Source organism: Corylus avellana, chromosome ca4, assembly GCF_901000735.1.
Source record: "Corylus avellana chromosome ca4, CavTom2PMs-1.0".
Taxonomy (NCBI): domain Eukaryota; kingdom Viridiplantae; phylum Streptophyta; class Magnoliopsida; order Fagales; family Betulaceae; genus Corylus; species Corylus avellana.
This window is the reverse complement of record NC_081544.1, coordinates 14064306-14092131: the sequence shown is the minus strand read 5'-3', so window position 1 is coordinate 14092131 and position 27826 is coordinate 14064306. Positions and strand designations below refer to the sequence as shown.

The following is a 27826-nucleotide window of genomic DNA, read 5'->3' as shown; positions in this document are numbered from 1 at the left end:
GCGCCAGCTACACGATTTAGTTTTCCCGACTTATGCTTGAGAGAAAACGTGAACCGTTGGGTGTAAGAAACCCACCGAGCATGCATCCGATTCAAATTCTTTTGACTATTGATGAACTTTAATGCTTGATGGTCGGTATAAAGGACAAACTCTCGTTGGATCAGGGAGTGCTCCCACACCTTGAGCGCTCTTAAGACAGCATAAAGCTCCAACTCATATGTTGACCACTTCTGTCTTGCTTCTCCGAGCTTTTCACTAAAAAATTCTACGGGCTTCCCTTCTTGAGATAACACAGCTCCTATCCCGACGATTGATGCATCACATTCAACTTCAAACAGCTTGTCAAAGTCAGGTAAGGCAAGTACAGGTGCTGTGCATAGCTTTTCTTTGATGATTGAGAAACTTCGCTCGGCTTCATCACCCCAGTTGAATTTTCCTTTCTTCATACACTCTGTGATCGGTGCTACAATACTGCTGAAATTTCGAACGAACCTTCTATAGAAAGTTGCTAACCCATGGAAACTTCTTACTTTTCCCACTGACTTGGGAGTGGGCCATTCTCAGATTGCTCTCACCTTCTCTTCATCCACTCGGATTCCATCGGCACCGACTACAAATCCGAGGAAGAGTAACTGTTCCATCATGAAACTACACTTCTTTAAGTTGATAAACAACTTATTTTCACGGAGGACCTCCATCACTTTTCTCACATGATCCATGTGATCCACCGGGATGCGACTATAGATAAGAATATCATCGAAATAGACAACGACAAATTTTTCGATAAAAGGTTTCAGTACCTGATTCATGAGTCGCATGAAAGTGCTTGGTGCATTCAAAAGGTCGAAAGGCATCACCATCCACTCATAAAGCCCCTCTTTAGTCTTGAATGTTGTTTTCCATTCATCTCCCGGTCGTATACAGATTTGGTGATATCCACTCCTCAAGTCAATCTTCGAAAAAATCTTAGCCCCATATAGCATATCAAACATGTCACCTATTCGGGGAATAGGAAACCAATATTTGACCGTGTTCTTGTTTATTGCCCCGCTATCCACGCACATTCGCCAACTCCCATCTTTCTTCGGTACAAGGAAGGCCGGTACTGCACATGGACTCATACTCTCTCGCAAGTGTCCCTTCCGAATTAACCCCTCTACCTGCTCTTGCAAAATAGCATTCTCCTTTGGGCTCATTCGATAATGTGGCAAGTTTGGGAGACTTGCTCCCGGCACTAAGTCAATATAGTGCTGGATATCTCTCATGGGCGGCAGTCCTTCGGGCATCTCTTTAGGCGATGTCTTGAAATTCTTCTAACATCGGTCGCATTATCTCGGGAACGTCTTGTGAGACGGAGCCCGGGGTTCCTTCGGTCACCAATGCTATGATGTCTCGGGCCTCCTTAACTTCTTCTATAAATTCTGATCCAGTGGATAGGAGGACCGGCTTTCCCTTGGACTGAGTAGAATTTTCGACTTCTTGTAAGGGTCGAAATGTTATCTTCCGACCATCCCAAAAGATAGTGTAGACATTGGCTCTTCCTTGCTGCTGGGCATCCACGTCAAACTGCCACGGTCTTCCCAGGATTAAGTGGCATGCATCCATCTCCACAACATCACACAAAATAGAATCCGAGTAATGCTTACCGATCGAAAATGTGAAGCGACATCTCTCGATTACTAGTGTCTCGGTTCCCCGCTTGATCCATCCGATCTTATATGGAGCTGGGTGCTTCTCAGTTTTCAAACCCAACTTTGAAACTATCTCCTTAGACACTACGTTCTTCCCGCTACCACTATCAATAATCACATCACATACTCTCTGGTTGACTGTGCAATGGGTATGAAAAATCTTGTGCCTTTGAGATTGATCCTCTTGCCTCGGTGTCAAGAGTAAATGTTGAATTACTAAGGATCGGGAAAGTGGGATTCCCTCATCAGCGTCCGCCAACTCCACTTCTTCATACTCGGGTGTATCAATATCTCCATTCTCGGACCCTTCCTCTAGCTCAGGTTCGATCGAGTTCACCATCTGCCTCTGGGGACATTGATGCGACCTATGTCCCGGTTGGTTGCATTTGAAACACTTGTCTAGACTGGGCTGTGCATATGGATTGTTGACTTGGTGTGACAGTCGGGACTAGAGTTTGTTTTCCCTGACCCTGTGTTGGTCTCGTCGAATCGCTCGGGTTTCGCTCCCAGGTTGTTGCTTTAGACCTCTCCAATTGCTTCTCTGCTCGAGTTGCCAAACTAATTGCCTCGTTCAAAGTAAAGACAGGATGCATAAAAACCTTATCTTGTATTGCCAGACGCAGTCCACCAATAAACCTTGCAACTTGTTGATCCTCTGTCTCCATGAGATCATTCCAAGCAGATAGGCGATAGAAATCATCAACATACGCCTGGATGGTCCGACCTCCTTGTCGACACTCTTGGTATTGTTGAAATAGCCGTTGCTCAAAGTCCGGTGGTAAAAACCGTTCTTTAAGTAGCCGCTTCATCTTCAACCATGAAGTTACAGGTCCCATCCCTTGTCGGGCTCTGGAAATCTGTAATTTTTCCCACCAAGCAGAAGCTCCTCCCTTGAACTTGTATGCCACTAACTTCACCATGCGATCCTCGCAAATACGCATGTAATTAAAGAACCTCTCTACCTCCGTCACCCAATCTAAGAAATCTTCGATGTGAAGCTGTCCGTTGAATGATGGGAGATCAATCTTCATTTGGTATTCATGGGATTCCTCTCTACCGTAATCCTGACGTCTAGGTTGCTCTCCATAAGCATCCTGATAGCCAGCGCCTTCATAGACATTCCCCATATGGCTAGCTCTACCGCGCTCATATCCTCTTAAGCCTGTGCCGCCACGACCAACTCCTCTACGTAATCCTCCCCTTCGATCTACCCCAATGTCCCGTCCGAATACTCCTTCAGCGAAGTCTTCATCATCACTAAGATCGTCATAGGCCAGTGGTCGGTTTATGGGTGCAAGTCGTTGTTGAGGAATAGGCCTCACTCGGATCCCATCGTCATCATGGGCATCATTGTCCCTATGATTACGATAAGGACCTATGTGCATGCGCTCTATCAACTCCCGCATCTGGCGCATCTCCTATCGTATCTCCTGTTGAATCATTTGCTGGATCTGCTGGAACTCTTGGAATTCGGCTCTCCAAGGAGCCTCCCTGTCACAAGCAGCGTCGTTAAGGAAATCATCACCATTGCACTGATTGGTCATGATCAGGATAAAGCCTGCTCTGATACCAACTGACGTAGCGGAAGACTAAGGTAACTAATCAAAGAGCAGCGTCTTTGATTCTTCAAGGAGAAGCGTCTTCGTTTTCTACCCAAAAAGATAAAAACAAGCCCGCAGGTTAAAAGAAAGATAAAACTCCGCAGAGTATTTAGAGAGAATTCTCTGATTTGATAATAATTCAATGAGTTGAGTTTTACATAATAAGCTAGCCTATTTATAGAAGAGAAATCCTTGGAGAAAAAGTAAACCTACTTCTAGTAGAGAAAGTAAATCTAATCTTACTGGGAAAGTAAACATAATTCTAGTAGGGAAAGTAAATATAATTCTAATAGGAAAAGTAAATATACTCCTAGTAGGGAAATGATTAAAAGTAAACTATTTATTCTTAGGGATGGGGACACACATGTCCTACATCACATAATTTCTGTGGCAATCGACAAACACATGTAGCCTAGGGCATGTGTGTATACTCCCGATTTCCCATGTTGATTAACCCAAGAACCTGGTGTGGATTTCTTTTATTACTTTTATTAAACCCAAGACTCAGTCATCCAAATTGGTTTAACTAACTAGTCCATACCACATGCATCTGTTGATTGGGCACACACATATGCGGAATTCATGTAAGGAGGAATTAATCAAGTTAAATACCACAACATGATCATCATAAAGGGGCCAATATTGAATATTAACTAAACATAACTAGGGCTTCAATCTAGCCCTACTAAATAAATTAGTTACACATAAGTTTGATGTTAAACATCTTCATAAAATAAAATAAAAGAAAGGGAAAGAATAAACCATAAAACTTGAACTTGAAGAGCTCAAATTTTTCTCCTTGGAAAGTGTGTCTATTCTATAGGCTACAGGGTTTATTTATAGGCCTTAAGAATACTCTAGAAACCCTAAAAATCGTAGGGTTTGAGCCCTAGTTCGCACTAAGTTACAAAACCCTAAAAGTTGCACTTTCCATGACAAGGCTAGTAGCTGACTTGCCCATCACGCACAGGTGCGCTCGATCGCAGCCTGTGTGCAATAGATCGCAGGTCTGCGATCGATCCTCCTTGTGCTGGCGCTTGATCGCTGGTGCCTTACGCATTGTGGTCTTCGCCTGTAGTGCGCTCGATCGCAGCTCCCCTCGATAGCTACGATTGATCGCACTACCAGAGCCTTCAAAATAGCTCTTTTAAGTCCAAAACTTCTGAGATTGCTTCTTTTTCTTCCAATGACCTACAAAATCAAGGAAAACACATAAAAGAACTAAAATGGCATAAATTAACTAAAACAAAAGGACTAAAACATGTAAGTTAAGTGCTAAAAATATGAATATTTTAGCACTTAACAGTGGGGAATCATGAACTGGAATAAAGTAGGAAGAAAACTCAGGGAGCTTTTCTATCTTGATGTCCTCAATTTGTTCATGCGGTAGCTCTAACCGACTTCTCTCCTGGCCTTTTGGTGTTTCAGGAATAAGAGGTAATGTCGAAGAAATTGCAGTGCTCACTTCTTTTTCCTAATGTGGCTCCTGTGGAACTTTGGTTTGCTCCTCCTTTCCCTCTTCCATTGGATTTTCAACCACCTCTTCACTCCTCAGTGTGACAGCTTGCGCATGATAGTAGGTGCACTCTTCCTCCATGTATTGTCCATTGGGGTTTTCCATCAACTAACTTTGACACTCTTCTTCTTGTTATTGTTGAGGCCAATTGATGGGAAATGCACTCAGCTCCCTGGCTAATTGTCCCATTTGTACTTCCAGTCTTTGAATGGCTTGATCGATTCTTTGAAATGCTTGATTGGCCCTTGTATTGATTTGTTTTTGATCAATCATAAATTGCTGTTGCGAAGGCACCATGTTGTGTACCATACTCTCCAGTTTATTCATCTTTGACTCTTACACTTGATTTGCAGATTAATACAGAGGACAAGTATTAGTAGAATGATTAGAATGAGAACATATGGCACATACCTGGAGTTGGGTGGCTGGCTAAATGGGAGAGATGTTCTGAATAGTCATGGAGTTTAGAATCATATTTAATGTCTTCTGCATGGCAGCTATTTGATCATAGAACCGCAAATATGATTGATGATGCAGTTCATTAAATTGTGGAGCATGATTTCTAGGAGCTTGAGCTTGCCACGAGAAATTTGATTGTTGGCTCCATGTTGGGTTGCAGGAATCAAGATAGTTGTCGTTCCCCGGTCTAGAGAACGATGTGTTCTTATGCGCATTAATTTTGTTAGAAATTTGTCTCATTGTAAGACATTCTCTAACATGGTGATAAGGGTCATGGCATAATGAACATAGTCCATGGGGTGTCGGAATGCCTCCCCACTTGTGTGAAATTTTTTTTAAAAAAAAAAAAGTTAAAAAAAAGGGAAAATAAAAACAAAATTAAAAATAAAACTTACGAAGATGCAGAGTCAACTGACCCTACATGAAATAAAAGAAAAAAAAAATCAGATCTATAATTAGTGCAATAACTGTGCTGCTATTCGGATGTGCGATCGATCACACTGGTTCGCTCGATCACCCTGGATGGGTGCTCGATCGCACCTCCGGAGGTAGAACAGTAGCTACAGAAAAACTTAGAAAAAGAGAAAAAAAAATATATAACAAAAACAAACTAAGAAAAATAATTCCAAACAAAATCAAACAATCCCCAGTAACGGCGCCAAAAATTTGTTGTAGAAATATCTACCTAAATTAATAGGCAAATAATTGTACGTCTTACTCACAAGTACACAAGATCAATATTATAGAATATGGTGCAAGTACGAGATCATTCCCACGAGGATTGCTAAATTTTGCTTAAAATAAATTCTGTAAGTAAAACAAAACAAAGATTGATTTTGAGTTGAAAATAATAAAAGGTAGGGTTTTGATATCCACCACTAATCATATTTAGATAACATAACAATATGCCAATGATCCAATCATATTATGAATATTTAATGTTTGCCAGCATAAGGGTATGGGTTTCTACTCCTTAAGCTATTGATTTTCCTAAGCAACGAATTAGGCATGGGTTTCTAATTGTTAAGTGCCAAAATATTCATATTTTAGCCCTTAAACTTTTGTGTTAATTCCTTAAGTGTTGTTAAATAATGCTATTTTAGTTCTTTTATGTGTTTTCCATGCTTTTGCAAGCTTTTGAAAGAAAATGAAGTAAATCTAGAAGATTTGAGCTCAAAGAGATAAATTGGAAAAAGTTGGAGCCCCTGACAATTAGGGCTAGATTGAAGCCTTAATCATGTCTATTTATGATTGCAATATTGGCGTCTTTGCTACAATTATATTTTGGTGTATTTAACTTGATTAATACATGTTATCTTGTATTCCTCATATGTGTTTGTCTGGCCAACATATCCATGTGGTATGGACTAGCTCGTTAAATCAATTTGGATGACCGAGTCCTTGGTTTAATAAGAGTAACAAAAGATATTCACACCGAATTCTTTGGTTAATCAACATGGGAAATCGGGAGTAGACACCCATGCCCTGAGCCTCGTGTGTTTGTCGATTTCCACAGATTTATGCTTTCTTAAAGAACAACTTAGTAGACACCCATGCTAAATCCTTTAAGAAAGAAAAGAATTAGAATAGACACCTATGCCTAATTCATTGCTTAGGGAAATCAATAGCTTAAGGAGTAGACACCCATACCCTTAGGTTGGCAAACATTAGATATACCGGTATAATTAGAGCATTGGCATATTGTTATCTTAATTAGTCTGATTAGTAGTGGATATCAAAACCCTAATCCTTTTTAGTTTTAGTTATTCTTTTATTTTATTATATTAAATTCAATCGTGACAATTGAATTTTATATGTTTAATTAAATAGGAATTTATTGATGTGGTATTTTTGTAACCAAAAATATCAATTATAAAAATAACCACTCGCAATAGGATGAATCTTTGTAGGATACGGCTACAGAGAGGGTGTCGAACCTCAAGGATTGCAGGGGTTTTATTATCAAAATTCAAAAGATTAAAATTAACTTAATTCAAAAGAGAATGATTTGTTTGTGTTAATTTAAAGTGCATAAAATAAACGGAAATAAAAAGAGTAAATATATGAGAAAGATTGTAGGGTATTGACTTCACCTCTATATGCACAACAATAGCTAATCATAATTAATCCCAGAAATTCATTTTATGCATGTTATAAATAAACAAGAAACTACCTTATTAATGAATAAGCATAATCTATCTTCGGTTGGCATGGATCGTCCACCTATCCACTAAAATGCAGTACAACCTGTCTTCCCTATGTATAAATTATCAAATTCTTTAACAGGATACATACAATCAATGAATAAATGTAACCCATCTTCGGTTGGCACAGACTGTCTACCTAAATTACACTGAACTATGGTGTAGTACAATCCGTCTTCCCTAGGCATGGCCTATCAAGTCCTATTGATCATATGTCAATTAAACCCATTGTATAAACATCATCCTCATAATCAAATAAAACAAGAATGATTTGATTTCAATAAAAGTAAAATACTTTCTAAGACAAGAGAAAAATTTCACAAATATTGATTTTGGAATTTAAGAACAATTGCATTTAATAATTAAGAACATAATCAAAAGATAGCAATTCTCATAGTTATACAATCAACATACATAAATTGAAAATCTAAAAATTAAATACAATCAAACCATTGTGCTTGGATAGGGTTACATCAACACCCCAAGAAGGAGTTTAGCCGCTCATGATCTTCTAAGCTCCAAAAACAATTTACTGAAGTTTTACTCTAGAAAGCGGTTTCTCTTTTCTCAATGCTTAAAGACCTATTTGTAGGGATTAGGAGAATCCTAGAAGCACTAAGAATCCTATAAAAATCGTAATTCAGTCTCTCAGTCAGATTGGGAGACCTAGAAAAACTTTCCTTCTAAATTTCGGAGTCTGTTTTGCCTCTGGCGCCAGTGTGCGCTCAAGCGCACTATAGCTACAGTAACGTGCTACAGTGACTTTTCTACAGTAACCGCTACAGTAATTTGCTACACCCATGCCCTTAGGTTTGCAAACATTAAATATACCAATATGATTGGCGCATTGGCATATTGTTATCTTAATTAGTCTGATTAGTGGTGGATATCAAAACCCTAATCCTTTTTAGTTTTAGTTTATCTTTTATTTTATTTCTTTATTTAATTCAATTGTGACAATTGAATTTTATCTGTTTAATTAAATAGGAAATTACTTCTAAACATAATTTACCAATCCTCGTGGGAATGATCTCGTATTTGCCTACTATACTATCGTTTGATCTTGTGCACTTGCGAGTAAAACGTACCAAGTATTTGCCTATTAATTTAGGTGGGTATTTGGCACAACAAGTTTTTGGCGCCGTTGCCGGGGATTGCGTCAAATTTTGTTTTGAATTATTTTCCTTTAGTTTGGTTATTTTAATTTTTAATTTTAATTCTGTTTTTATCGAAAAGTAAAAATATTTTTTTTCGTTTTCCATTTACTTCACTATTTCTGTTCTATTTCAGCTTTGCCGCACCCGACATTCTGTTATTGCGATTGAGCAGAGACAAGTGTGATCGAGCGCAGTGCGATCGAGTGAACTAACCTGCGATCGAGCGCAGTTCCAGAGGACATCCGAATAGCAGTACTGAAGCTGCTGTGACTACAAGGGAAAAATCTTCTTATGCAAGGTCGTCGATCTCAAGCCTCAACCATCTTTCCACTTGATCCAGAAATTGAGTGGACCATTCGACAAGGGCATAGAGACAACTCCGACACAGAAGAAGAAGAAGAAGAAGAAGTTGAGGAAACAATGGAGGAGCTGCTAGAAAACCAACAGCTAGTGCGAAGACCTATGAAAGCAGTCTTTCATCCTATAAAACCCCAACCAGCCATCGTGCATAGCCTATCAACCGGAGGTGGAAGGCAATTAATACATATCACCACAAATACTAAATGCCTTGACTCACTTCAGAGGCACAGCCACAGAAGATCCAAACTTGTACCTCAGAGAGTTCTTTGATCTCTGTAAACTTCAGCACATTCAAGGCCTAACTACGGACAGGCTCAGGTTAGTCTTATTCCCGTTTTCCTTAAAAGACAATGCTAAGTTATGGTATAATTCTTTGCCTGCAGAATCTCTTCATACTTGGGAGGAGTTGTCCAGCAAGTTCCTAAAGAAGTTCTTCCCCGCTCAAAAGACAAGGCAGCTGAGAAGGGAGATTCAATCATTCCAGGAAAAAGATGGAGATCTGTTCTTTGAAGCATGGGATCACTTTAATATGCTGCTTCTTAAGTGTCCACATCACAACATGCCTCAAGATGATCAGGTACAAGCTTTTATGAAGGTTTAAATGATATTAACAAGGGTATTGTTGATTCAGCTTGTGGAGGTGTGCTGACGGAAAAGAGCAGTGAGGAAGCAATAGAGCTCTTTGAGACATTAAGTGAACACTCCCAACAATTCTCATCCAAAGGGAGGCAAGGAGTAAAGAGCAAGGGTATGTATGAAGTGAACCTGAGTGGAGGACCCCCAAATCAAATGGCTGTTGTGGAAAGAAAGTTGGATATGATTGTCAAAGCCATGACTGCTCAAAACGTCTCATCTAGTCAACAAGTCGTGCAACCTCAGGTATGTGCTTTATGTTCTCAATTTGATCACACTACTAAGACTTGCCCCTTGTACTCATCTACAGATCAAGAGCAAGTAAATTATGTGGGACAGAACAATTATCCTCCCAAGAATAATCCCTACTCCAACACCTACAATCCAAGGTGGCGAAACCACCCTAATTTTTCATGGAGTAACAATCAGAATACTCTGAACCATCGAGGGCAACAGAGGAACGACCCACAAGCAAGCCAACCAAGCCAAGAATCAAAGCAGAATGACTTGGAGAGTATGGTATGGGAATTCATGAATGATCAAAGACAAATCAATTCAAAAACCGATCAAGCGATACAAAGAACCGAGCAAGCTATGCAAAGATTGGAAGTCCAAATGGGGCAAATGGCTAAGGAACTGAGTAACAGAAAACATGGTGGATTCCCATCCCAAACAATACCCAATCCTAGAGCATCATCTTCAGGACAGAAATAAGAGAATAAGGGGAGAACAACCGTCTGGTTGAAGACATTAAATTTAGCGCTCATGGGAGGGACCCCACAGCATATCGTTTTTATTTTATTGGTTTTTTTTTATTTCTTTTTTTTTGTTTTGTTTTTGTTTTCCTTTGTTACTTTAGTGTTTTGCGGGGACATGTGTGCTTCAATTCAAGTTTGGGGGTGTGCTATGAGCCATACTATTCTAAACAGTTCGTCCATCTCCCGGGTAAATTCTTTCCATGTTATAGACACATTGGGGACAATGTGTAATTTAAGTTTGGGGGTATGGGAGACACTTTACACACACTTTGTCCCAGTTCTATTTTATTTTTTATGAAAAAAAAAAAAAAATTCAGTTTTATTTTATTTTTGTTGTTTGTGAATATATATATATATATATATGTGTGTGTGTGTGTGTGTGTTCATGTTTGCCTTAAAATTTTAAGTTGATCTAAAAGAATTGTGGTTTAATTTTATCAGTGAGCTTAAAATTTTGAACACATGATCTGATAATTGAATTTTTCAGTTTGGTTACTTGCTTAAACAGTTGAGAATTCACATGTTTGATCTGATCTTAACGAGCACATTAGCACATAATTTGTGGAGTATGACATGACGTCTGATATGTGTGTTTCTATATTTTGGGTGAAACTAGATGATTTATTAGATGGATACTTTGGCATATATTTATGTGATAAAAAGAAAAAAAAAATATATGGTCATTGATAAGCTTTTCACTAAGTAACTAGACCTCTTACCTCAAAGCATTGATTGTTCACGTCAAAAGGTGAAGAATTTTAATTTGATTAATGTCATGGTTAGTTTTGTTTCGTAGCATTTTTGGCTCGAGTTAGTAAGTCCTTAGGAGTGTCTTTACACCTAATGCCCTAAAACCATCTGATTTGGGAGTCATTGACTTAACACTCGTTACATGGGTCAATTAGAAAGCTTAAGGCAACCAAATATTGCACAACCTGATGAGGAAAAATATATATATGCCATTGTTGTTCATTCTAATAGGGATTTCAGTGAACCTTGAGATATGGAGACATTGCACATTGAAAATACTTGGAAGCTTCATATTAATGTGCTAGTTCACTTTACATTGTTTTGCAAACTTGTGATGTTTTAGCATGTCCTTGTAAGTAATTAAGCTTTGAGATTCCAATTCATTGAGAAGATGGAGTTCATCTTTTTAAGCTTACTAATGAATGAAAATCATGATCTTGAAGTGATACTTTAATGTTTGGAATAACATGAACTATGCATGATGTTTGTGGGTAACATTTCTCGAAAACCCTCACGAGACTCCACTCGTCCTCTAGGGAATTCCTAAGGGTTTAAAAGGCTTGTTGCATATTGTAAATGCAATCCTACATCCCATGAAAGATGGATTTATCTTTTTGGTTTTCTGTTTTTCATTTTGTTTTTAGTTTTGTATTGCTAAGGGACTAGCAATATGTAAGTTTGGGGATGTGTTAAGTGCCAAAATATTCATATTTTAGCCCTTAAACTTATATGTGTTAATTCCTTAAGTGTTGTTAAATTATGCCATTTTAGTTCATTTATGTGTTTTCCATGCTTTTGTAGGCTTTTGAAAGAACATGAAGTAAATCTGGAAGATTTGGGCTCAAAGAGAGAAATTAGGAAAAGTTGGAGCCCCTGATAGTGCGATCGAGTGCAGGTTCCCTACGATCGAGCGCACTACCAGAGAAGACAAGCAGTGAAGCGGCCATGTGCGATCGAGCGCACACGGGCTGGAATCGATCGTACCCTTGCATAGGTGACACATCAAGCGGCGGCCAGACTGTAACTATTTTCATATTAGGGTTTTCCAACTCTGACTTGTAATAGGAATAAAACCCTATGAATTTCCTAGGTTTACTAGTGTAACAAGAACTTCTAAAGCCCATAAATAGACCTCTTAGCCTCTAGGAATAGGTGTGGAGAAAGAGGCACAAGCTCTGGAAAGGAATTGAAGGCTAGATCAAAAGAAGTTTGGGTTTGCTTCTCTTCCACCTTTTATTTTCATTATGTAGTTTATATTTTTAATTAGGGCTAGATTGAAGCCCTAATCATGTCTATTTATGATTGCAATATTGGAGCCTTTGCTACAACTATTTTTTAATGTATTTAACTTGATTAATACATGTTATCTTGTATTCCTCATATGTGTTTGTCTAGCCAACATATGCATGTGGTATAAACTAGTTAGTTAAATCAATTGGGTGACCAAGTCCTGGGTTTAATAAGAGTAACAAAAGATATCCACGCCGGATTCTTGGATTAATCAACATGGGGAACCGAGAGTAGACACTCATGCCCTAGGCCTCGTGTGTTTGTCGATTTTAACAGATTTATGCTTTCTTAATGAACAACTTAGAAGACACCCATGCTAAATCCTTTAAGAAAAAAAAGAATTAGAGTAGATACCCATGCCTAATTCTTTGCTTAGGAAAATTAATAGCTTAAGGAGTAGACACCCATACCCTTAGGTTGGCAAACATTAGATATACCGGTATAATTGGCGCATTGGCATATTGTTATCTGATGAGTGCCAAATATTATATATTTGGGCCCCTTAACTTATGTTTGTTAAGCTCTTAGCTGTATTAATTTCTGATGTTTTTGGTTAGTTTTGGTGTTTTAGTGATTTGCGAGTTGTTAAGAGAAAAATGCGGCTTTAAGGTGAAATTTACAACTCATTCCATTAAGTTTGGGGCTTAAGACACTTTATGGAGCATTGGCAGCAAATTTGGATTGAGTGATGATTCGCATCTGACGACTTCCACTAAAAAGGCCATATCTTGAGTTGTATAGCTCCGATTGAAGCGATCTTGGTGTCATTAGAAAGCTAACTCAAAGATATACAAAGTCATGTTACATAGGAGTAGGCTAATTCCGACTGCAATTGCGCTCGAGCGCACTTTTAGTGCGATCGTGCGCACTCGCGCCGTACGCAACAAAAGACAAGTTGCACGAGTGCGATCGATCGCACCTAGAATGCGATCGAGCGCACTCGGCCAACCTGGCAGCACTAAAACTCTAAAATTAGCCTATAAATATCATTCTTTTTCATTGTAAACGCACGGAGACGCGCCGGGGGCGCCTTACTTTGTCAAAATTCGTGTTTTCTGAGTTTTTGTAGCTTGAAACTTGATTTCTTTTGTAAGTTTTTAATTTTGATGAAGTAATTTAGTTTCTTTATGATTTCTTTTGTCATGAGAGGCTAAATCTTCAACTAAGGTTGAAGATGAAGCCTCACCATTGATTAGTTTTATATTTTTATGTTTTGTTCCTACAAATCCGTCATTTAATGTAATGTATGTTCGTTTCAATTCAATTGTGTAACAGAATTGTGATTGATTGTTGTTTATAAATCGTGAAAACGTTGGATATTCGTTGTATTTCATCCAACGGATACATCGAATGATTAGATTGAAACTTATATCCATTATGATTTACGGATACAGTGGATGATTTGATCTCAATTGGATATTCGTTGTGATTTGTAATAGAGATGGATTCATCGAATGATTCAATTGGTTTATAAAAAATAATAGAACATATATTGGGTTTAATTGTTTGTCGGATGCATGAATGAAAACATGAGAATGTATGCTTTGCTTTGGTGAGGTGAATTCTAAAACCTTAGTCGTTTTTTTTTTGATTATTTTTATTTTATTTAGTTTATGTTTGTTTACTTTCAAAATCAAAATCATTCAGAACTAGGTTAAGATATAATTGATTTAGATAGAAATTAAATTTCACAAACACAATTCCCTGTGGATCGACCTCGCACTTGCACACATGCTATATTGCACACGACTCGTGCGCTTGCGAGTACAATTAAATTTGTACATCATTATCTTAATTAGTCTGATTAGTGGTGGATATCAAAACCCTAATCCTTTTTAGTTTTAGTTATTCTTTTATTTTATTATATTAAATTCAATCGTGATAATTGAATTTTATATGTTTAATTAAATAGGAATTTACTTTTTAAGCATAATTTACCAATTCTCGTGGGAATGACCCCGTACTTGCATCATATACTACTATGTTGACCAAGTGCACTTGCGGGTAAAACATACAATTATTTGCCTATTAATTAGGTAGATATTTGTAACAACACTACTCTAATTCGTTTCTTTCTTAAAGGATTTAGCATGGGTGTCTACAAAGTTGTTCTTTAAGAAAGCATAAATAAGTGAAAATCGACAAACACACGAGGCCTAGGGCATGGATGTCTACTCCCAGTTCCCCATGTTGATTAACCCAAGAACCTGGTGTGGATTTCTTTTGTTACTCTTATTAAACCTAGGACTCGATCATCCAAATTGATTTAATTAACTAGTTCATTCCACATTCATATGTTGATCAGACAAACACATATAAGGAATTCATGAAAACATGAATTAATCAAGTTAAATATCACAACATGATCAAAGGCGCCAGTATTGAAATATTAAATAAACATAATTAGGGCTTCAATCTAGCCCTACTAAGTAATTTAGTTACACATGAGTTTGATGTTAAAATTAAAATAGAAAGGAAAAGAATTAACCCGAAACTTGAACTTGAAGAGCTCCAATTCTTCTCCTTGGAAATTGTGTGTCTATTCTAAAGGTTTCAGGGTCTATTTATAGGCCTTAGGAATACTCTAGAAACCTTAAAAAAATGTAGGGTTTGAGCCCTAGTCCGCAGAAGGCTTCAAAACCCTAAAAGAAGCACTTTCCACAAAAAGGCTGCTGCTGGCTTTCTCCTCACGCACGGGTGCGCTCGATCTCATCCCTTGTGCGATCGATCGCAGCCCTTGTGCGATCGATCGCAGCCCTTGTGCGATTGATCGCAGCCCTTGTGCGATCGATCGCAGGACTGCGATCAATCATCTGTGCTGGGCGCTCGATCGCAAATGCGATCGAGGCCGCTTCTTGTGGGCCAGAGCGCACGCCTTTCGTCTGGTCCTTGCTTGTAGTGCGCTCGATCGTAGCTCCATTATGATCGATCGTACCAGCAGAGCCTCCGTTTTTTCCCAAAATTGCTCTTTAAACCTGATACTTCCGAAATTGCTTCATTTTCTTCCAAAAGCCTACAAAAACATAGTAAGCACATAAAAGAACTAAAATGACATAAACTAACAAAACTAAGAAATTAACAATTATAAGTTAAGGGCTAAAATATGAATATTTTGGCACTTAACAATATCTAATGTGATTTGTTGATTAAACGGATACATTGGATGATTTGGTTTAAGTTGGATATTCGTTGTGATTTGTACACGGATGGATTCATTGAATCTTTCGATAGGGTTTATAAATAATAGAACATGTTTGGATTTTTATCTCTCTTCGGATTTTATGAAAGAAAACATAGAAGTGTGTTGTATTGATTTGGTGTGGTGGATTCTAAAAACCTTAGTGTTTTCTATCAATTGTTTTAATCATTTTCAATAGTTTATGTTTTATTTTGCACAACAAAATCATGAACTTCGGTACTAGGTTAAAACATAATTTAGTTTAAATTAGAAATTGGTTTTTGCAAACATAACTCCCTGTGGTTCGACCTAGCACTTGCACACACTCTACTATAAACGACTCGTGCGCTTGCGAGTGAATATATTTTGCACATCAAATTCTGGCGTCGTTGCTAGGGAGTTGTTTGTTGTTGTGAAGATTGATTTTTAATTTAAATTGATTTTTGTTTTTCTACTAGTTTAGGTAGATTTTATTTAATTTTTCATTTTGCAATTTTTGTTAATTCTTATTTGTTATCTTCATTCATCTAATAAAAAATAAAAAATAAAAAAGTGTTTTGCTGCTTTTGTTTTTCTGCAATTTCGGAGAAAGTTAGTTCGTGCTAGTACGCTCGATCGCACCTCACCTACGATCAAGCGCACTCCTGCATTGTGTAGTGAGCGAGCGCACCTGCAGTCAATACTCCGTGCTTGCACTCAAGCCTATTTACGCTCGATCGCACTCTAGTGACGATCGAGCACACTACCAAAGGGCACCACACACATTCATGCTTGATCGCATTCTAGAGATGATTGGTAATGCTTTCCCTGTATTGCAAAAAAGAAAGAGAGTCTAAGCGAGAAAACCCTTCGAAAAAAAAAAAAAAACTTTCGAAAAACAAAAACAGAAGCGGGATAAAACCCTTTAAAAAAAAAAAAAAAAAGAAAGGGAGAAAACCCTTCAAAAACAAAAACAAGATTCAAGCTCTGAATTCAACCAGGCAATTGGGGATTCCGAGACAAAACCACCGAGAAAACGTCAATTGGCATATCAATAAGCATAAGGACAGGAGCATGTCAAGCAATCGAAATTCTATGCAAACATTCAACAAATCAACAAGAGAAAATGTAGACTCATATTTTCATTTCAAAATACACTGTCATTACAAGTTCATTACAAAAGGACTCAAGAACAACTCCTACAAGCATTACAACCAATTACAAAGAGCATGAACAGACTGACACCCTCCTAGAAAGGCGTGCTTGGACTCGATTTGGTACTCCACGTCCGGAAGGACGTTGTACAAAGAATCACACTTGGGTGGGCACCCAGGAATATGATGAACAAAAAATAAATATATAGCCAGAGAAGGGCCATTGCCGTTTATATCGAAGGCTACTCTTGATGACCTTCACTTGGTGGGCCATGTTGTTCAAGAGCCCTGGCCTTCCATAGCCGATATTTTCTCCGCAGTCTCCTGCACCTCTCCTATTGTTTCAGAAACAACCAGGTGGAAAAATAAAAATCGGAGGCTTTCTTCTGCCTGTTCTCATGAACACTGATAATATAAGCCTCAAGATCTGCAATCCGACTATCTCGCAACTCCAGCTATCGATCTTTCCAGGCTATTTGATAGTCCTTTACCTCAATATCAGCCATCAACCTCGCTACCTGGTTGGAACAATTTGCCAAGCTTTGCTCACGCGCCTCCAGTAACAGACGCAGTCCTGCAACTTCTGTGTTAGAATTACGAGGAACTCGAGAACAGAATCATTATGTTTGTGAACGAGGGCCTCCATCTCCAAACGGAAAAACAGCCAAAGCTGCAGAGGAGCCAGTCTCTGCCAAGCTCCCAGATGAAGAAGCCATGAAACACACTAAACTTCGGTGGAACAAAGTTAGAAGTTCTGGAGATTTGAGCGATGAAGACCAACAGTAAAACCTTTATAATGAGAAACCTCGGGTGAAGCAACAGAGCATTTAATGGAGAAACATCATGAGCCTATAGTCACACCTGAACCGAAGAGACTCAAGCCGTCTTTTCCTTTCAAAGGACGTGACCAAAGGCACCTCCCACGGACCGACACCTGTCTTGCCGGTTCTTGCGCTCAGATATAGACCACACCCAGAAGGACACGTGGACAAGCAACGTCGCATTTATACAGATAAAAACAAAAATCAACAATTGTAACCAACCACCGGATATTCAGGGCAAACAGATGTCAAATCCCATAAATGGTTAAGACGCTAAAGTTAGCGGCTACAGGAAACCGAGCAGAATGGTCCGCCCTCAAAAAAAAAAAAAAAAAAAAAAGAGAAAGGGGGCACAAAAAGGCCAAAGATTTGAATTCTCTTCTCCCGAAGTCTCGACAAAAAGAATTTTAGGGTAACTGTTACACATAAATCCACCATTAAGACCCATGGGACAAGGATCCGGCGTCCCCAGGAAACCCAATACGCTCATGCGGGCTTTGTGGGCACTGTCCAATACGAAGTCCATAGATATAGCGTTGTCTCCTGAATGCTCGGGCCACTTGCTCAAATCCGAGAATACACTAGACTGAATCTTCTATACTTAATGACCAGATATGCCCGTCACAGTCAGAACGCGCTCCAACTATAGGGACAATTCATATATGTCAAGATCCTCTGAACGATTATACTTTGCCCTTAAAAGAACTCTCGATGGTTATGCGCCATCCTCAGGATCCTATTAATGGTGCTTACGGTTTCATATCAACTATAATAGATAGGGAACATGAATATCAACTCCTCCAACCATTACACCCAGATCCCAGATTCTCCGCCTAGTCATCATAGCTGCACCAACATAATCAACTATAAAAGACCTCATCTCCAAAGAGACAGGAACATACTAAACGCCATACTAAGCTTTATATTAAGTTTACACAAGTACTGACTTAAGTATCGGAGGAGGAATTGTCAGCCATCACCCGGTGCATCCTCTTGATGTGTGTTCCTGTTTATAGGATCAAAGGAAAGCGAACAAGAAAGAATCTTCGATTTGCCCTTGGGTCCATGGAAACTATACCAACACAGTGTAACTTTATTTTTCTAATATGGGTCAGAGTAATATGCCTCCCTCCTTAATTGAGCTTGTCTTGCCGTGAACAAAACAATGACCTACACTTTTTATTATTAAAGAAACTAATTATAGAGTGGAAAATCATTGTCATGTCTATTGACCTTATCTTCATCACTGCAATGGATGTTGCCTCTAGCTTTTTACAACATTTATTGGCATCAAATTACTCAAAATTTAGAGCAACAAGATTGTATAGGAGGCTATACTACAAAGTAGCTCATTATTTTGTAGTTTCTCTGTCTAAATCTATATTTGGACCATGTTATGAACACTGGAAGTTACAGGGTTGCATTATTTTGTATTGGTTTCCTTTTGTTAACTATTGGTCATTGCTTCAATAACTAAATACTAGATTTTAGGGTTACTCATACGTGAGAGTCTAGGGATATTACTCACTCTTTTAATAATTCGCACTAGTATAGGATTTGTTAGTAGGTGCCTCTTGCTAATTTTCAATTATGGGCACATCATGACTCTTTTTTCTGTAAAAGTCTGAATATTTTTTACACCTGACTTTGTGATTAAATTTAGGTAGAAAACAAGGTTACCTCCAAACATCGACTTAGATAATTAAGTAAACACACCATCAAAAGTGCCGACACAAATTCAATATTAACCTTTTAAGAAAAAGTTAGAAATTTTTATGACTTATTTATCTTCATTCATACTTAGAAGTTTTTGTCCTTATGGACCCAAATTTACTTTTGACATAGCATTGTGCAATGTTTTTTGAGCCCTCGACCTTTTATTATACTGACTAAATATAAGAAACTTTGTATTTATGCTACGTGTTGATTGTCTCCTAAAAATGTATGTATGAATGCTAATTTTCTCTTTAGCATTGAAATGCCGAAGTTGACGTTCCCCTTATTCCTCAAAACGGGGCATGACACCTAAGAGCTATGTGGGAGAGTGTTAGAAGTATCTTAATTTTAAAGTGTGTCCCATATACCACATACAATTTAATTAGACACATTAAATGCGTTTGGTAATTTATTCTAAATAATGACTTATTTGTGGAATCACGTACAATAAAAATTGATTTTTATTAATTAATGGAAAAAATAATTTAAATAAGTTTTAATTTTATTTTATTTTATTTTCGGGAAAATCAATTATGGCTATCATACCTGCGTGTGACCATAGTAACATCTACCTGCTAGAAGCTGCACAGGAGGACCTACTTAACTTTCAAGTTGCACACAAATATAAATATAAATATATATATATATATATATATATATATATATATATATATATTCTTTTCCTTTCAATTTTCTCTCTCTATCCCTCAACAATAATCAACAATAACAAAAAATAAAATAAATAAAAAATAATATTTTAAAAAAAAGATATGCTAGAATCTAATAAAAACTCTATATTTTGTCCATAAAAGTGTAGTAAAATGCCACATTATCTTATTTTTGTTTTGTCTTTTTCTCTCGAGAAATTCTATAATCTAATAAAAATTTCACATTTTGCTCATAAAAGTCCACAGGGCAAGATGCCACATCATTTTTTTTTTTGAGGGAAAAACTAAAAAAAAAAAAAAAGATTTGACATCTTACCACATAGACTTTTATGGGTAAAATATGGAGTTGTTATTAGATTATAGCATATCTCTTTTCCCTCTATCAAAAATATGATATGGCATCTTGCCACATGGACTTTTATGGGCAAAATATAAAGTTTTTATTAGATTCTAGCATTTCTCTTAAAAAAAAAAAAAAGTTTTAGATAATAGATAAAATAAAATAAAAAAAATGTGTGTTTTGCTTTGCTAATCGTTAACCGCACTAACCGCTAATCACTTTTGAAAGCGGTTATTAAAAACCGCTAACCGAGTAATCGCTAACCGATTTTTATATATATAGCTTTATTATATCTATATTTCATATAATATATTTATTTGTATGTTGTGTATAAAACTACAAGTAAAGTGATGATATACAAGAATTGTTGTAATTTTATTTGTATTATATATTATGTAGATTTGTAGAAGGTGACCAACAAAGATTTTGGTATATAGCAATTTTTAATGCTAAAATAACCATACAAAAGAAAAAATAAAATTGTTTAAAGTGAGCAAAAAATGTTTAAAGTGAACCTAAAACCGGTCCAAAATCGTCAAAAAAAAAAGCTCAATAAAAGGTCCTAAAAAAGCAATTATTTGGATGCAGTTAACCGTAAACTAACCGCTAGCAAAAGCAGACAAAGCAATTACGGTTAGCAATTTTAACCATTAATGGTTAACTGCAGTCTGCAACAGCTTTTTTACCCTTACTTCAAGTAGCTAATATTGCTGGAGATATAAGTCAATTTCCGAAAAAATACGAGCACAAATTCCAACTATTGGCGCAACCTAACATTCTTCTTGACCGGGTTAGCTTTTTGAGAAATCCTCGCGAGTCGCGTCTTTTGTACGTCACCCTACACAGACAAAAGAGTTTCATCGGTCCATGCCGTGTTTGTAAGCATCTTCGTTCCTTGAGGTTCTTCCCTTTATCTTTTGGAATCTTAGGCAGAAGCGAGAGATAGAGAGAGATGGGTTCGCAGGAGGACGTGAGATCGGTCTTGGAAGATGGTCTTTTACAGGTTTTGTTTCTCTCTCTGTGTCTCTGATAGCTCTTTCCATATCTGACAGATTGTGTATCTTGGATGCTCAATATGTATCTTTTGTTGACTATTCACTTGCAATTCTGGGTCTTTTTGTATGAACAAGGAGGAGTTATGGAACTCCTCACATTATAGAAGGATAAATATGTTTTGGAGATTGCTTTTTTCCCAAAGTGAATTTTGGACCTCTCAAGTGATCTGGTTCGATGTCTTTGGAATAGGCCTGGTTGACCCCAGTCGTTCTTGCTGCAGCGTAATGTTGCACGCTGGGTATTTGAACAAATGTTTCACAGAAAAAAGGTTCAAGAAATGAAAATGGTAGTGATTGTAAATTGAACGAAAGCGTCTTGAAGAATCTATTAAACTGACTTTTTGAGGAAGCCCAAACCTCCCAAGTTCTTGAACACGATTAGAGCATTCCCAATGACTTATTGGCTTATGTATATGTTTATGCAAAATGGCTAATCAAAACCTATTTTTTCTAGTTTAGCTAACAAGTTTTTAATGCCTGTGTCCAACCGTTTTGATGGGTACCCGAGGATGGGTTGAGACTGGGGATGAGATTTGAGGGAAATAATGATAGTTCATTTCAGGTAGGAGAGACCACAAACCTCCACTTAGGGCAGGAGAATATCACAAATTCACTAGTATTTTCTCTGATTTCTCATTAACAACCAAATAGTTTTTAAATAGAAATACAATAAGATGGCACCTAAATTGTTAAGAACTCATTAATCCTAAAACTAATTTCAAATAATATAACCTTAATTTCAAATAAACTAATCCAAATTTAAATAATCTAATCCTAATGAATTCCAACTCAACCTATTTCACTCTAAATCTTATCCCTATCACGTTTATCTATATTAAATTTTTTTTTATTCATTGTAGTTACAAACCCATCTCCACCTAAAACCACACCAAATGAACACCATCTACCAGCAACATAACTCAACAATCTCAAATACAAACACACTTTGGTTCTTCCAAAGTAACACAAACAACTATACAAGTATCTCCCCCACCTATCAATACCCCAATCTACTTTTACAAACCAAAAGAAAGCATAATAGAATACTGCAGAAACAGAGAACAAGCACAAATCTACACTGAAACCCCATTCTCAATACCCCAATTACAACAGATATCTATCACACTCTTGCTTCGTCTCGGCAATCAGCTTCATAGGCCTCATCATGATCATCGTGATCATCTTCCATTATCACCAACCAAAGGCACACTTCAATTCTCTCATCCTCCATTATCACCAAACAAAAGCTATAAACTTTGGAGGAGAGAGAGGGAGAGAGAGAGAGACCTAGAGATGAGGTTATAGATGAAAGAATATATTGTATCATTGAAAATCACCCAATCGGCTATAAAGAACAATCACCCAACAAGGGAAGAGTTTGTATCACCGAAAATCAGATATATTGTTTCACCGAAAATCACCATGAGAAGCTCCATGGAAAATCTCTCGCATGGAAAAATCACCCAATCGGCTAAAATAGATGACATAAATACCCTTTTTCCCTTTATTACAACAATACTCTTTCTAATGCTTTCCCTCAAGTTGGAGCATATATATCATATAAGTCCAACTTGAAACAAATAAACTAATCGAATACATTGAATGATCAACACCTTGCTTGATCCATTGAATGATCAAACAATTCATTGCTCTGGCCCAAAATATGATTAATCTAGCATGGGCTACACGAGCTCCTAATAATTTACCGGATATATTGATAAGCCGGGCATTCCCGGCCCACCAAGCAAAACCGTTGGTTGCTTGGTCATGACTGGCTTAATCACATTGCAGCGGGTATAGTTTAGTGGTGAAGGTGTGATTCGTTCTATTAATCCCTTAATAGTTAAGGGGTCCCTTAAGAATGTTTGATTAAGGATTTTGTATACATATTAGCAAGTTGGTTTCCAGACTTCACTGTTCAGAATCTTATTTTAAATGAAATGACAATCAACCTCCATATATTTAGTCATTTCATGAAATATCGAATCAGGAGTAATATTTAGTGCAACCTAATTATCACAAAATAATGGGTAGGAGCTGAAAAACTAAATTTTTGAAGAAAATGATGTTGTAACCATATTAGCTCACTTTCAGTATGAGCCACGATTGTTTCTTACTCTTCCATTGCTCTATACTTGGCTTCTGCATTAGATCGCTTTACCACTGATTGTTTCTTACTCTTGCACGCGATCAAAATTTTTTTTTTCTTCCAAATAATTCATGCCATTAAAAAGCGCGATGGAGTATAACCCTAGTACACATGATGTATACAAGAGATAACTTCCATTAATGATTAAAAGAAGAAGAAAAATGCACAAAATTAGAGAAGTTAGAGAAATGTAAGATATTATCATATTTTTGAAGGTGAAACTGTGCAATCTGCATCATTTAAACCTTCCACCCTAAAGTGTCCATTTTGCCTATACAATATACCGAGACCGGGAACTTGCTTCAGACAACGAACAATAGGAATGATAGCATCCTAATGTGTGACTCTAGGAGCCTCCAAGATTAATTACTATTTGAATTGAACTTACTAGTAAACTGACCAAAACTAATCTTTCTTGAAAATAGAAGAAAAGGATGCCCTTTGACCAAATCGTGAGTACCAAATTGATAAGTTCTAGGAGGTTACCCTTGATTGAATGATCTGATGATTCTCAATCCTTCATTTTCATTAAAATGTGCCCTTGTCTTATTGAGACTTCCTTTCTCATAGAATTTTTATTTGTCTTGTATAAAGGATTCAGAGCTTCTATTACTCTGTCCATGACTGACCTTTTTAATTCTATCTTCAGAATGAAAGCAGCAGCCAATACACAGGGGATGGCTCAGTTGACTTCCATGGAAAGCCTGTTCTGAAGCAGAATACAGGAAATTGGAGAGCCTGCCCCTTCATTCTAGGTGACTTATTGTTCTTGACATTACTCTAGTGGTCATGTTTAATCTAATTCATTTTGTTTCTGACATTTGTATTTTACATTGAATACAGGTACTGAAGGTTGTGAACGTCTCGCCTACTATGGGATTGCTACTAATCTTGTTACTTATCTTACCACCAAACTACATGAAGGAAATGCCTCTGCTGCAAGAAACGTTACCACTTGGCAAGGGACTTGTTATCTTACACCCCTCATTGGAGCTGTCATAGCAGATTCATACTGGGGAAGATATTGGACAATTGCTGCTTTCTCCACGATTTACTTCATTGTTAGTATATTTATCCTTTGTTTCACTCTTTTAAGTATTTCATTGCTGGGCCACATGACCTCACATATTCCTGTTCCTCAAACCAGTGCAAGCCTTTGGTTTTCATTTCTTTTTCATCCGGTCTTTTCATCATTCATTATACATGATGTTCTCAGGTCTGTCATACTTGCTTAATTATTATTATTATTACTTTTTGATAAGTAATCAAGATATAATACTCGATACAAAAAAAAAAGAAAAAAAAAAGAAGATATAATACTTGCTTAATTCTCATCAGTATTGGAAGTGCAGTTCTCATTTTCTAGTTTTGAAGAGCATAGTTTGGTTGTTTGAGAATGTTATAACACTCCAATTCATAAAGATTAGAAAAAAATAATGTAGTTTGGGAAAAATAAGAATTGAGGAGTTACTGATATATCACCTTTGCATTCTGCTGTGTAAATCGTGTCCTATGTCATAGGTAATGCTTTACTCAAGGAGTGATCAAGCAGTAACTTTAAATACAATTGTGAACTTATTCCAGCGCGTATGTCCTAAGTTTTGATGAATTTGTAAGTATAGTCCTGGCACTATCTTACTTGAGTAAGGGCTCAATGAGTGTTAGGATTGAATCAGAATAAGTAATGAAGTATGTTACTAAACGCGGTTTGATGAAAAATGTCTTATTTAATTAATTGTAGTAATTGAAGGAAGGTGAAGGACATGAAAGAGAAGAATTTGAGCACTGATTATCTAAAAAAATTTAAATTACCAGTTTGGTGCATTCTGAGCTGAATTTCTTCCCTACATGGTGCTTCTTTTCACTCAAGCGCATACCTCTAACCAGAAAGGCATTACTCCATTACAATGTGACTAACTTTTGAACCTTGATACTATGATGCCACCAGAAGGCATCCAACATTCCCCTTTTTGATGCATGGAATGCTCAGTAATGAGGTTTTAATGAAGGATGCCATCCAGCGTACAATTGTTTTTCCTTCTCTAGATGTGCTCTCAATGTTTATCCACTTATAATTTATTTATGTACTTGAAATGTTGTAACACATAAAGTCATCAATTTTTGCACAGGGAATGTGTACATTAACACTTTCAGCATCTGTTCCTGCCTTTAAGCCTGCTGAATGTGTGGGTTCTGAATGCCCGTCAGCTACTCCAGCTCAGTATGGAGTCTTCTTTCTTGGGCTCTATCTGATTGCTTTGGGAACTGGTGGGATCAAACCCTGTGTTTCGTCATTTGGTGCAGATCAGTTTGATGATACTGATACAAGGGAAAGGGTAAAGAAGGGATCCTTCTTCAACTGGTTTTATTTTTCTATCAATGTTGGTGCTCTTATATCAAGCAGTTTCTTGGTTTGGATTCAAGACAATGCTGGGTGGGGTCTAGGATTTGGCATTCCTGCAATTTTTATGGGCATTGCTATTGCAAGTTTCTTTTCAGGCACTCCCCTCTACAGATTTCAGAAACCAGGGGGAAGCCCTGTTACACGAATGTGGCAGGTTTTGGTTGCATCATTCCGTAAGAGGAATATGGTGGTCCCTACAGAGAGTAATCTCTTGTATGAAACACAAGACAAAATCTCTGCCATTGAAGGAAGTCGGAAACTGGAGCATACTGATGAATTAAAGTAATCTCTCTTTTACTTTATCCTGAATTTGAACACTTTCTTCAGTCCTGAAAGTTGTTTCCAAGCCCTTATTGGTATTCTTTTATCATTGCTGAACTAGATTGCTAACATGCATACATAAATGCAGCACGCACATTAGCGCGTGTTTTGGATACCCATGAAATGCGACCCCCTTTTTTTTAAACACTTGCACCGAATTTTAGTATTGTTGAATTGGTATCACTGAATTCAGAATAATGAATAGGAATGAAGGCCCCTGGGTCTTTGCTCAAGTGGTAAAGGGGTGGGTGGGGTTTGTCTAGTCATTTATCTTTGGATGGGTTACTCTTTTCAGCTCAACGAAAACTTGTGGGATTATTTTAGGTGCACTAGGGAGCATGATGAAAGAAAATTTGTTTCATGGAAGCTAAATACGCTCTCATGGTTGAGTAAGCATGTGATGTGAAAACAATTTTTTTTTCTTCTTCATAAGAGCTGTTCTTCTTGTTAGTTTTTTTATATTCTGTTACTTTTTACCCTTATTGTTGTGGTTATGTGCTAGGAATCTTATCAAAGTTTTCTTTTCTTGGTTTTAATTCATTTTATCAGAGAGTAAACTACTGGAAAACCTTTTTTCATGTATTGCATGCATATTATTAAGTGAAAGACTTATTTTATATGTTTTCTCTGCTTGGGAGGTATTATTGGATTTCATATGGGGGAATGTCACTGGGTGTATTGTTTGTTTGTTTCTGCTTTCTTTGTTCTCCTCGATTCTTGTTGCATTTTCTTTGTAGAGCTCGACTAATGTCCTGTTGTTTATGTCCCATACTTAGGGCTGGGTATCGGTCGGTTAAGACCGGTTAATGGACTTATCGGTCGGTTAACCAATAAGCTATCGGTTAACCAAATCTTAACCGATTACTGACCGATAAGAAGTCTTAACCGAAAATTATCGGTCAAATCGGTAATCGGTTAACCGGTCGGTTAATCGTTCGGTTAAACCGGTTTGGGCTTTTGTGGGCTTTTTATTGGGCTTTTTTACTGATTGCTAATTGGGCCAAAAATTAATTTGAGAATTGCTAGATTGAGTTTTGTGGGCTTTTTATTAGGCTTTTTTTTTTTTTTTAGTTTATATTAATATAATAAACTCTCTCTTACTGGGAGCATCATCTGAGATTGCTCCATGAGCAGAAATACAAAATCGGTTCTACTGTTCTAGCTTCTGGAAGCCCATTTCGTTCCAATGAACAAAATATGTCAACAAAAAAATCAAGCTTTATCTGATTCAAAATGGCAAAATTGAAATTCTTCATCGGAAGGAAATTCGACGTCGTTTTGGTTTTAACTTTTAATAATAAATATAGAATTTTAAAAAATTAAAAATTAAAATAACTTATCGGTCATATCGGTTAACCGATAAAAAAATTTTAACCGACCGATAAGCTTATCGGTATAAAATTTTGAACCGATTACCGACCGATAACTATCGGTTACGGTTAATATCGGTTCGGTTAAAGTCAATAATCGGTCGGTAATCGGTAATCGATTAATCTGCCCACCCTTACCCATACTGTTTCAGAGGAAAGACAAGATGGCGTATGTATAGTTAAGAAAATCTGCAATGATTTCGAATGTATTGTTAAGTATCATTTGCAAATAAATGTAATTGGAAGAAAGTT

At 37.2% G+C, this 27826-nt stretch overlaps 1 protein-coding gene across 1 annotated transcript; it reads left to right on the top strand.

The window, feature by feature from the left end:
* The first annotated feature begins 21028 nt into the window (after positions 1-21028).
* On the top strand, positions 21029-27237 carry LOC132178624 (protein NRT1/ PTR FAMILY 8.3-like). The gene is made up of 4 exons (XM_059591088.1): positions 21029-21278; positions 24129-24234; positions 24323-24540; positions 25609-27237. Exons 1-4 carry the CDS (start codon positions 21228-21230, stop codon positions 26167-26169), a joined length of 936 nt encoding a protein of 311 aa, XP_059447071.1. The 5' UTR covers positions 21029-21227; the 3' UTR covers positions 26170-27237.
* Positions 27238-27826: the final 589 nt, after the last annotated feature.

Excerpts from the sequence above, each read along its gene's own strand:
- LOC132178624 (XM_059591088.1), top strand. The coding sequence starts at position 21,228 with ATGGGTTCGCAGGAGGACGTGAGATCGGTCTTGGAAGATGGTCTTTTA. Across the intron at positions 21,279-24,128 it reads TGGAAGATGGTCTTTTACAG|AATGAAAGCAGCAGCCAATA; the intron begins GTTTTGTTTCTC and ends TTCTATCTTCAG. Across the intron at positions 24,541-25,608 it reads TCTCCACGATTTACTTCATT|GGAATGTGTACATTAACACT; the intron begins GTTAGTATATTT and ends ATTTTTGCACAG.